General features: G+C 41.8%; 1 protein-coding gene across 1 annotated transcript in view; it reads left to right on the top strand.

The window, feature by feature from the left end:
- Nucleotides 1-9,481, top strand: part of nphs1 (NPHS1 adhesion molecule, nephrin) — a gene marked incomplete at both ends in the record, with an annotated part of 149,367 nt that extends 139,886 nt beyond the window's left edge. Inside the window, 3 exons of the mRNA XM_084048619.1 lie at nt 1,304-1,307; nt 2,803-2,984; nt 9,431-9,481. Coding sequence (XP_083904745.1) covers nt 1,304-1,307; nt 2,803-2,984; nt 9,431-9,481 — 237 coding nt within the window. The remainder of the gene's footprint in view (nt 1-1,303; nt 1,308-2,802; nt 2,985-9,430) is intronic.
- Nucleotides 9,482-12,111: the final 2,630 nt, after the last annotated feature.

Here is a 12,111-nt window from a genome sequence, read left to right as displayed (position 1 = left end):
ACCAGTGAGGACAGAGGAATAACACTACTGAACATGAAAACATTAGTGCACCTTGACAAAATGAAAACACCATTACATTATTATGAATAGTATTAACCACATGAACCCTGCAGCATGGGGGGAACATAAGCCAAAAATAGCCGATCTACAAGCTCACAACACGTCACAGCGCGACGCGTTGTGAGCTTGTAGATCGGCTATTTTTGGCAGAGAGATTTGGTGTTGACAGAAAAAAACGTCCAAGAAATGTAGGTCCGTTTTTACTGAGGGTTTAAGTAGGCCTAGGCTATATAATAATAAAATAATAACTTAAAATATGAGTTATAAAGTGCTGAACAGCAGTTGATGTTTGTTTTATTTTACCTTACTTATATATTTTATGCTCCAATTGGAGCACCCATAGTAAAAAAGAATAATACAACATTTGAAAAAAATAAACACCCTGAATGTAATGTGGGCGTGCACTTCTGTTCATATATATATTAAGGCCGGGCCGTTAACGCCGTTACCGGGCTAAGTTAACGCGGACTCTTATCGTGCGATAAAAAAAAAATACCGCCGTTAATCTATTCTCAAAGTTGGGTCTGAGAGCCAAAACATTAGCTGATGTAGCTGGGCGAATTACTCTGTGTCTGTGTGACTGCAATGCGTGTGTGTGTGTGTGTGTGTGTGTGTGTGTGTGTGTGTGTGTGTGTGTGTGTGTGTGTGTGTGTGTGTGTGTGTGTGTGTGTGGTGTGTGTGTGGGTGTGTGTGGGTGTGGGTGTGGGGGGGGGATAGGTGTCGGGTTTCACATAACCTCGCATCACCAGTCTTTCCACCTCGGAGGAAAGCCTGGTCTGCGTTCCAGAAGACAACATATGATCCGGTCTAGACCACGCCTTCTGAAAAAAAAAAAAAAAAAAGAATCCTCTTTCCGGTTCTGCCTATCCGGTTTTGCGGTTTAAATGGAATAGAATTTCCCCGTGGGATAATACCGACGCTAAATAGTCTCCGGATAGTGCACGCACATTTACATTTAAAAAATAAGCTAAACAATGCCGTATCAAGGATTTTATTAGCACGGACCTATTTTGGGGTGAGACGTCTTTCCGGTTCTGCCTATCCGGCCACCTTTTCTTTTTTTTACTTCCGCTCCCGACCGGATCATATACCCGAAAATGGAATGCTGCCCAGGCTAGGTTTCACATGGTGTACAGACGTGCGCTGCGCACTGCCTCTCATTCATTTCACTCAGACAGAGAGAGGCTGAGTATGTGTCGGTGGTGCGAGCGTGTTGCTCCACTCGTTAATTCATTTGCTTCAGGTCTGTAAGCCCAGCGAAGCTTATTAAAGTGATCATTGGACAAAAGCAGAGCCTCCGCTACCGTGTTGATGAACAAACATAGCAGTAGTTGGGCGATGTTTGGTAATACTTGTTGCTATAGAGCATGCTACTGAGTGCTACATGCTAACAACAACAAACAAATGTATGCTAAGCGTGCGGGTGCACACGCGCACACACACACACACACACACACACACACACACACACACACACACACACACACAGTGTAGGACAGTGGTTCTAAAAGTGGGTCCTTATATGGGTCTGTAACTCGGAGTGTACAACCAAATGGACCCTTATGGGTCTGTAAATTCAGTGTCCAAATGGAACCAATTGTTCACAATTTTCAATAGGCCTACTGGAGAAACTTTTCAATAGCAGACTAGATTATTTTTTGGAAAAATGTAATGTAGCCTACTCTCAGAGAGTCAATATGGTTTTAGAACTAACAGATCAACATCTCAGGCATTGATGGAATCCATTGAAAGAATCACAGTTGCAATTGGAATATTAATTTACCCCAAAAAAGCTTTTGACACTATCTATCACACCATATTAATAAACAAAATTGGTATTAGAGGCATTGCAGTAGACTGGATTAAAACAAAGTTATTTGGACAGACGTCAACAGTTTGTGAAGCTGGGCAAATACAGCTCAAATCATTTGGGCGTCTCCCAGGGGTCAGTATTGGGGCCCAAACTTTTTATTCAATTATTCAATATCAATGATATTTGCCAAGTTTCTTTCTAAGCTGCTGTCACTGGTCCTTTTTGCAGTTGACACATTATGTTTTTTGCTCTGGGGATTATCCAGATGATAATATAAAATAATTTGGAATAAACAGGGATTGCTTTTTCAAATGTAGTGTTTACACATGTTTTTCAGACTGGATAAAACTGTTTTTTTTATCGATCATATCGACATCGGTTATATCGGTTATCGGTCATAACAGCAATATATCATATCGGATATCGATATCGGCCAAAATCCCATCGGTGCATCCCTAGAACACACATATTTTGAATGCCTTCGGCAGACTTCAAATGAGCCATTTTAATCTAGATTAATCTAGATTAACTCCAGGATTGCAGATAGATTAATCTAGATTAAAAAAAATAATCTATGCCCACCTCTAATATATATATATATATATATATATATATATATATATATGTATATTGGTAAAAAAAAAAGGGCCATCACGCGTCATGCTTGGTTGCCATGTCTGCTTATTGTAAGCGACAATGCCCTGGTGGTTGCGGTTTGTTCCTGTTTCTAAAATGTTGATGTTTGGTTTGAGTTTGAGTTCTTGATATATTTTACACACACACGCACGCACGCACGCACGCACGCACGCACGCACGCACGCACGCACACACACACACACACACACACACACACACACACACACACACACACACACACATTGGATTAATATCCAATTCATTCTTGTTTCCTTTTTCTTCTTATTTCCTAGATGTGGTGCGGTACCCGGCGGAGCCTCTAGGGGGCGCTCATGAGTATGAAGACGTGGGTTTGTACCAGGAAGTGGTGACCCCCCCGCTCGGCCCCCCTCCTCTCCCCCCACTTCCTCTCTGGTCTGACGGCAGACTGCAGCCGCACAGCACCGAGTGGAGAGCGCCCCCTGGCTACCCACAGGTTAATAACACTATGGCAGTGGTTCTCAAAGTGGGGTCCGGGGACCCCAAGGGTCCTTGAGGGGGTTTCAGGGGGTCCCACCCAAAAATATATATATATACAGCGTTAATATCAGTTTAACCCTATATGGACAAAGGCTATTTGAAAAGAGCCGATCTACAAGCTCACCATGTGCTGCGATGCTGGGTCTCTGGCACAAAACCTTTTCAGATGGGGGTCCGCAGCCAAACCTATTATTTTGGGGGTCCTTGACGACATGACAAAGTTTGAGAACCACCGGCCTTTTGGAAACACACGCACGCACGCACGCACGTACGCACGCACGCACGCACGCACACACACACACACACACACACACACACACACACACACACACACACACACACACACACACACACACACACACACACACACACACACACACACACACACACAGGGTTTATGCTAAGCAATTTCTTGGTTGGCCACCGTGACCGGCAAGAATCTATTTATATTTTCTTTCTGTGTGTGTGTGTGTGTGTGTGTGTGTGTGTGTGTGTGTGTGTGTGTGTGTGTGTGTGTGTGTGTGTGTGTGTGTGTGTGTGTGTGTGTGTGTGTGTGTGTGTGTGTGTGTGTGTGTGCAGGTGGTCGGTGGAGGAGATTACGATGTGCCTTTTGAACTACGAGGAGAGTTGGTCTAGAAGACATCACACCTGGACCTTCATCACACCTGGACCTTCATCACACCTGGACCTTCATCACACCATGATATGCTTTTTGTAAATTGTGGTCGTGATATTTCTTTAATTAATGATAAAGTAGGGTAACGCTTCTGGGCCTTCTATTGGCTCTACTGAGTGAAGACCACCCCCTTGCTGCCCTTCCAGCCAATAGCATTAGTTTCCCAGTTGCCGGTGAGACTTTTTTTTTTTTAACGAAAGAGATTTGATTTGTTTTCATAACCGTGGTCCTTCAACTTTTTTCACATTCATTATACAGTATATCATTTTATATTAATTTAGTCTTATTCAATATATATATATATATATATATATATATATATATATATATATATATATATATATATATATATATATATATATAGTTTATATTTAGTTTTATTCAATGTAGTTACATAGCTGTGTTTGGAATAAAATGCCATTTATGCCTCAAATGCTTTTATTTTCAATTGTCCGTGAAGATTTCCTTCAGAAATGTGACAAAGAGTTTTACTAGTAGGGATGGAACGATCAATCGCAACGAATATTGTGTCCATGATCAAAATATGCTTAAAACTCTCTTTGGTTAACCACTTAAACCCCATGCAGCATCCATATTGTGGGGAAAGCTTTTGCAGAACATAGCTGATTGACAAGCTTGCGTCGCGTCGCGTTGAGAGCTTATCGATCGGCTATTTTCAGCGAAAGCTTTCCCCACAATAACATAACCTGGGGGAGGGATCCGGGACCAGAGGAAACGGATCCAACATTGAAGAACCGAGAATCGGTTCCATCACATTTGAAAGTGTTTCCGGAACCATGTTTTATGATGCTGTCAGATCTTACTGTCTGATATACTATCACAATACCAGTGGTTCTTAAACCTTTTCATTTCAAGGACCATCATAACTCTGTGAGTGTACCAATGGAACCAAATGGACCCATGTGTACACTCTCAGAGTTACAGACCTATAAAGGTCCATCTAGAACCCCCTCAGGTAACCCAGGTTGTCCCTCAACCTCACTTTGAGAACCACTACCATGATATGTATGTGATACTGTAAGTATGATTTCATTTATTTAAAAACTTGTAATGAAGGCCTAAATTAAACAACAGCAACTGAGAAAATATAAAATACTATAAAATGTGCTCCTCGGAGCACAGGTCCCCGCCAGTACTGTTCCTGATTAATCCTGTCTCACCTATTTATATTACATATTGTCACGTGTCACTTGACCAATGTTAGCTTGGCTGATGGAAGCTCACTTCAAAAAATATAAATGATTTTTTGAAGTGACACACCTATTTATAGGTTTCTATTTCGTCATTTGTCTCGCTAGCCAATCAAAGCACACCCTTTCAACATATTGTCACGTGTCACGTGAAGCTTAACAAATGTTAGCTTGGCGGACACACGGAAGGACGGAGACGAAAACGTACTCTCCACCTCTGGCGGAGACAATAAAAAGTCAGCCACAAAAAATAAACAAACACTCTAAAGCAGAAGCGATTGTCCCCAAGCATAGAAGATTAAGATGATGGCTTTCACTTTCAGAAGATGAAGAAACATAATTTAGGCGATGACATCATCATTATGACATCACTCATCTCCATATTTGGGCACAGAGACGTACACACAGAGATTTGAGGAGGGGATGATGCAATTTGATTATGTTTACCCCCAATGCTTAGAAAAGTATAAATAATGTTATTAAAAATATAAATGTATGATGTGGCTCTGAAGGATACTAGTCACCTGTAAGAGGGTCTGTCTGTCTGTCTGTCTGTCTGTCTGTCTGTCTGTCTGTCTGTCTGTCTGTCTGTCTGTCTTGATGATGGAAGTCAATGGAGCTCTGATCAGGAAACATGCCCAAATATGGAGTCATGATGTCATAGATTAGTCATTGTTGATTATAGCAGGCAGATCGTATTTCATTTCCAATCTAACTAATAGGCTAAAATAATCTGATTTATTTTTCCATCCATAGGAACATCTGATGAAAAGAATCAGGACTCAGGAGAGACCATAATACCATTTCATTCAGACAACAAAAGTCTACACACATATATTTATTTCTCCCAAGTTTAGTTTTGAAGTTTTGTTCTGGCTGAAATGTCCTCCTGATTCAAGGTATTGCTGAATCGCTTGGTTTGACCAAGTAAAACGATTTATATGAGTATTTTATGGAATCTATGGATAACTAAATACTCATTTATGCTCTTATCGCACGACAGTGTTGCGCGCTGAAAATAGCAGATCTACAAGCTCACAACGCGTCGCCTTCACGAAGCATTTTGAGCTTGTAGATCTGCTATGCATTGGGCTATTGAGTGAAATCCCGCCTTTGAAGCAAGAGGGCAAGCGATTGGCTGAATGCAAGAAGGGGACCACCTCCGAAGTGACTACTGGCCAATCACAGCTGTGACACGGGGAGAACATGCAAACTCCACACATGAAGGCCCTTTGGCCAACCCTAGGTTATGGGCACTGATGACGCTGAGGAGAGAACACACCCCCAGCCCCCATCGCCCACAACATCCCCGGCAGGAATCGAACCAAGGACCTTCTAGCTGTGAGGTGACAGCGCTACCGACTGCGTCACCGTGCCCCCAAAGGTAAAAGCACACAAGCTATTATATCACTTATTGTTTGTTTACGCTAAACTTCAAATATAACGCTAAAGAAATAAAGTAAGTGTGTGTGTGTGTGTGCGTGTGCGTGTGTGTGCGTGTGCGTGTGCGTGTGCGTGTGCGTGTGTGTGTGTGTGTGTGTGTGTGTGTGTGTGTGTGTGTGTGTGTGTGTGTGTGTGTGCATGATGTGTTTGCCTTTGCAAGTGTGTGTGTGTGTGTGTGTGTGTGTGTGTGTGTGTGTGTGTGTGTGTGTCTGTCTGTCTGTCTGTCTGTCTGTCTGTCTGTCTGTCTGTCTGTCTGTCTGTCTGTCTGTCTGTCTGTCTGTCTGTCTGTCTGTCTGTCTGTCTGTCTGTCTGTCTGTCTGTCTGTGTGTGTGTGTGTGTGTGTGTGTGTGTGTGTGTGTGTGTGTGTGTGTGTCTTTGAGTGTGTTTCCTCAAAGTGCCCGCTGCATTAATGACTTCTCCTTTTGCTTAAAACACAGAACCAGGTGTGTGTGTGTGTGTGTGTGTGCGTGTGCGTGTGCGTGTGCGTGTGCGTGTGCGTGTGTGTGTGTGCGTGTGTGTGTGTGTGTGCACCCTTTGCCTGCTTGTCTCCTCTTCCTCTTTTATTGTGAGCAGAGTTTTGTTCTCCCCAAACCTGCTCAATGTGTTTCAATGATAATAATAATCCTCTCCGGGCAGAAAAAAATCAATCGTATGAGTCCATTCATTAACATGAGAGCGTAAAAAAGCAGTGTCCGCTCGCTTGCGCCCCCTGTAGGCTTCAAGCAGTGATGGAAAGTAACTGTACTCAAGTACGTACGTACTTACTTTATTACTTTCGTAGTTGCATTTTCTTGTTAACTTTATGCTTCTTCTCCACTACATCTGCAAATATTGTACCTTTTACTCCTTATACAATTATTCCACAACTTTAGTTACTAGTTACTTTGTAGAATTATATTATTATTACAAAACATACATTAACCACCTCAGCCTATTTTAAACTTTGTCTGTTTGAAAATGATTTTACATCTGCTATTTTTGAGTATACATTGTAGTATATGTTGATGCCAACACCTTTGAGCTTTTTACTCAAGTAAAATCTTGGTATTTCTACTTTTTACTTGAGTAAAAAGCAAACAAAGAAAAGTAAAGAGTATTTCTCCCACCATTGATCACGACGCTCAAGCTTGATTGGTTCATTTCAGTCTCATGTACAGTATACAGTACAGTACATATGTGAAAGCAGAATGTCAACTTTATTTATTTATTTCACAGAGTGAACAAGAGTGAACAAGCTGCTGTTTTTTCTATTTTAATAAGGATGACTTATGGCGTTTGGATATATAGCACTGAGCTCACCGGCCAATACAAACTACTAGGTGAGTGTGCTCTCGCTGCGCATTTACAAACGCAAACTATCATGGGTGGAGGTTCCTGTGAAAACGGAACAGACGCACTGATTGGTTCGTTAGCAGAGTGGCGCTGTTGTGGAATGGAATGGAATAGATTAGAATAGAATCAGAATGGAATATTCAATACTACTCTTAAGGCAGAATGCTGTGTAAATATTGAAGAGTGTTTGAGGAGGAATAGTTTGATGTGGAAACATTGTAGTGTATGTAGTTATGTAGCAAAATAAGTTAAGTGAATGTTTCATATAGATTCTTGTAAACCATGTTTTTTTTTATCTATAGACCCAGTAGGACACAAAAAACCCGGTTTACATTTTTTTCGGCCCATAGGTGGCGCTACAGCAACCAATTCAAAACGCTAATTCATGATTACTTACAAACTACTCATCAAATATTTATCAAATTTGATGGGTTGTTGCATCATGAGCTGAGGCACAACCTCTGAAAATTTGACCACAATCCACCTATAGGTGGCGCTACAGCAACAGATTCAATATGCAAAAACACAATGGTGCAAGAGCTACCTGACGATTTTTAACAAAAACCTTATTTAAACAGAAACAAAAAGTGTTTATTTTCAATTCAAAGGGTTTATTCTTGAACCTTTGATAAAATGGAACATGGATCCTTGTTAATAAGAAAACAAAAATAATAATACTCCCCCCTCCAGAGAAAAAATATATAAAAGGAATGCTCAACAGTACACATTCTCAACTTAACAAATCAACAAAGAATCAATCACTGTAGGCATCATCGTCATCACTCTCAGCATCATCATCTTGAAGATTATTACATGAATCTTCTGCAGCTTCACATTTGCAGAGCTCTGTGCATGGAAGATTATTGACTTTGCAAGAACAGCGGCCGCTGCACTTGCTGGCAACACATGCACACTTGACTAGTTCTACGACTGCCTCTGGTGCAGGTGGAACCTTTGAGACTACAGGGACACAACTTCCATCCTCTTGCTGCCTCCATCCCAAAGATAGTGGATCTAAAACCTTTGGCTGAGCCACAATGTCTTGTGCCCATACATTTGCTTGACATTGTGCTCGCAGGATATGTTCTATGATGGACCCTTGCGTTGGACATATCTTTTCCACACCCTGATTGGCCTTGAGCTGTTTAAACATGTGCCACCGAAGTACTTCAGCTGATTCATAGCCAGGTTTGAAGAGCTGACACATAAACTTTTCACACCCAGCTAACACCTCTGAGGATGGATAAGGGCCAACACCAAGCTCAGCAAGTGCATGGAGTACATCATCACCAGCCTTCATGAATGATTTGAAGCAGGTAGATTTTCCTTTTCCTCTGATGTGACCAGTGGTATCACAACCAGTAAGCGTGTGAAATCCTGGCAAAGCTGCTGCTCGTTCAGGACCAATGGCCATGTAGATGGGTCTCAGTTTTATCATCCGTCTTTGATCTCCAGTGCCCATGATGATTGCGCTCTCTGGTTGAAGGTCTGGTACCCTTCGAAGGGCAAGTACCAACACATCAGTGTCACATGAGTATATATGTGGTGTTTTACCTAAACGACTCACTGCTACTGCATACAGAACCAGTAATGTGTCTGCCTTGTGACGTTCACCATGTTTGTGTTTGTGGACAGGACACCCTTGTGTGTGTGTGTGTGTGTGTGTGTGTGTGTGTGTGTGTGTTGCATTGTGTTGAATTTGTGATCCGCAAATTCGTATGTTCCCACAACGTTCTGCAGGTCAAGTTCTCTAGAGGACTTGGCAATGAGAAGCAGGCAAACAAACAGTGAGTTGGTTGATTTCAAGCTGACTACCTCAGATGATGCCTTAAGCTTGATAGTTTTGCATCCACCTTTCCAGGTCCGATACTTAAGCTTTGACATTTTGTCCCACATGTTCTTTTCCCCTCTGACCCTCTCATTCACAAAAAATCCAAGTTCTCTGCTCCCTCGTAATGTGTCTCAGCTCATGATGCAACAACCCATCAAATTTGATAAAAAAATCGACGAGTAGTTTGTAAGTAATCATGAATTTGCTTTTTGAATTGTTTGCTGTAGCACCACCTATTGGCCGATCATGGTGAAAATTTGATGGTGTCTTCTGGGACACATCATACATTTGTGCACCAAATTTGGTGAAGATTGGCCATGCAGATTTGAAGAAATGATGTTGACAGAAATACAGACAGACATAAAATACTGCGTCACATTGCCAAATGTTGCCATGGTGCCAAAATAGTGCCAGGGCGGGAGAAAAAAATGTAAACCGCTTTTTTTGTGTCCTACTGGGTCCATAGAACAGAAAAAACATGGTTTACAAGAATCTATATGAAACATTCACTTAACTTCTTTTTGCTACATAACTACATACACTATTTGTTAAAAATCGTCAGGTAGCTCTTGCACCATTGTGTATTTGCATATTGAATCTGTTGCTGTAGCGCCACCTATAGGTGGATTGTGGTCAAATTTTCAGAGATTGTGCCTCAGCTCATGATGCAACAACCCATCAAATTTGATAAATATTTGATGAGTAGTTTGTAAGTAATCACGAATTAGCGTTTTGAATTGGTTGCTGTAGCGCCACCTATGGGCAAAAAAAAATGTAAACCAGGTTTTTTGTGTCCTACTGGGTCTATAGATCAGAAAAAACATGGTTTACAAGAATCTATATGAAACATTCACTAAAATACACAATGACATACACTATTGGATCGTTAACTCTCTCTCTCTCTCTCTCTCTCTCTCTCTCTCTCTCTCTCTCCCTCTCCCTCTCTCTCTCTCTCTCTCTCTCTCTCTCTCTGATAATAGTCCATCATAATGTCTCATAAAGTAACACTAGTTGTAGTTTAACTGTCAGAGAGAGGCTGATGTGTTTGTTGTTTTCATCCAGGAGCCCCGCTACGCTACGGCTCTCTATAGCGTAGCGTCAGCAGACATTGTTCTTGCTCTGCGTGTCACATGGTGCTTTTTGATGTATTCGTGTACAGAAGAAACGGTTCCCTGGGGGGTCCGGGGGGGCGGGGTCCATCTCAACACACAGAGCGCAAATTTAAGTAAAGAGAGAGTTTAGGCCTAATTATCTTCACTGCAGACCTGTCCCCTCCAGGGGCGGACTGGCCATTTGGCATACCGGTGGGCCGCTAGGCCAGGGGGCATATATATATATTTTTTATATTATTTATATTATATTTTTGGTCCCGTTTTAGGATTATTACGGCCATTTCCGGGTCGCATGGCCTAATTATTAGTTACGTTAATGTTCGGGCTGGGATGCTTTTCCACAGTGGCGTAATTTACACAGGGTTGCTGGGTTAAACCCCCCCCCCCCCCCCCCCCCCCCCGTTGACAAAACGAACCCCCCCCCCCCCCCCCCCCCCTTTGACAAAACGGTCCAGGGGGTGGTGGGCCGGTTCGGGCCCAAAATGCCAGGGCTGAATTTTGGTCCCAGTCCGCCCCTGGTTCTGGTCCCCTCCTTCTCTCAAAACCTTGTCCCATTATATCCATGTCTTATTTGACACTGTGAGCTTTAGGAGAATTAATGACTGAACCTTCACAGCTCTAACAGTGGCAAACAGTTAGCAAAGTCAATCTCAGAATGTACTTCACCAGTTTGGTGTAAAAAGGGGTGAAATAATACGAGCTCCGTTATTTGTTTTGATGGAGGAAAATGGAAGAAGAATGGACCAATAGGACACGAGGATATTCAAATATTCCTGGTATAAATACAGTATGCCAGCAGGTCAGATATCAAAAGTACCAAAAGTCAAAGTACTCATTGTGCGGAATGTCCCATTTCACAAACGTTTTCAAACGTCTAAAATATATAAAAATCATTTGCAAAATAGCAGATCTACAAGCTCACAATGCGTCGCATCGCGACGCATTGTGAGCTTGTAGATCAGCTATTTTCAAATGGCCTAAATATGTATAGGGCTGAAGTGGTTAATGTATGTTTTGTAATAATATATATTACATATCTGTAGGCTAACAGGTTTAGTAAAGTCAACTTTAATTGATATGGTCTCAGTCGGGTGGAAAGCTCATATGTTCCAAAACTGTTACTTTTCAGGTTTCAAATTTAAAAGTAGCAGATCTACAAGCTCACAACGCCTTGCGAGCTTTTGTGTGACAATTTACAATGTAGGCATTTAGCTGAGGCTCTTAATCCAGAGTCACTACGCTTACAATAAGCAAGGTAAACACGAGGTAATACATCAAATGCAGAGACATAGTACTGTAGGATCATAGCGTCACCTTGCTAAACTAATGGCATAAGTCATCTTTAGAGGAAAATGATATTTTGGCTTAAGTCAGCTCCTCATGACACTGTTACCTCTGGTAAAATCCTATCTCCTAATAGAAAAGTATCATAATGTTCACTCCCCTTTTAGTATAATGGCCTAACTCCTTAGTGTGAC

The sequence above is a fragment of the Gymnoscopelus microlampas genome (genome assembly GCF_963454915.1).
Source record: "Gymnoscopelus microlampas genome assembly, chromosome: 3".
NCBI lineage: Eukaryota > Metazoa > Chordata > Actinopteri > Myctophiformes > Myctophidae > Gymnoscopelus > Gymnoscopelus microlampas.
Note: the sequence above shows the minus strand (reverse complement) of the source record. Positions and strands in the feature narration are given on the sequence as shown.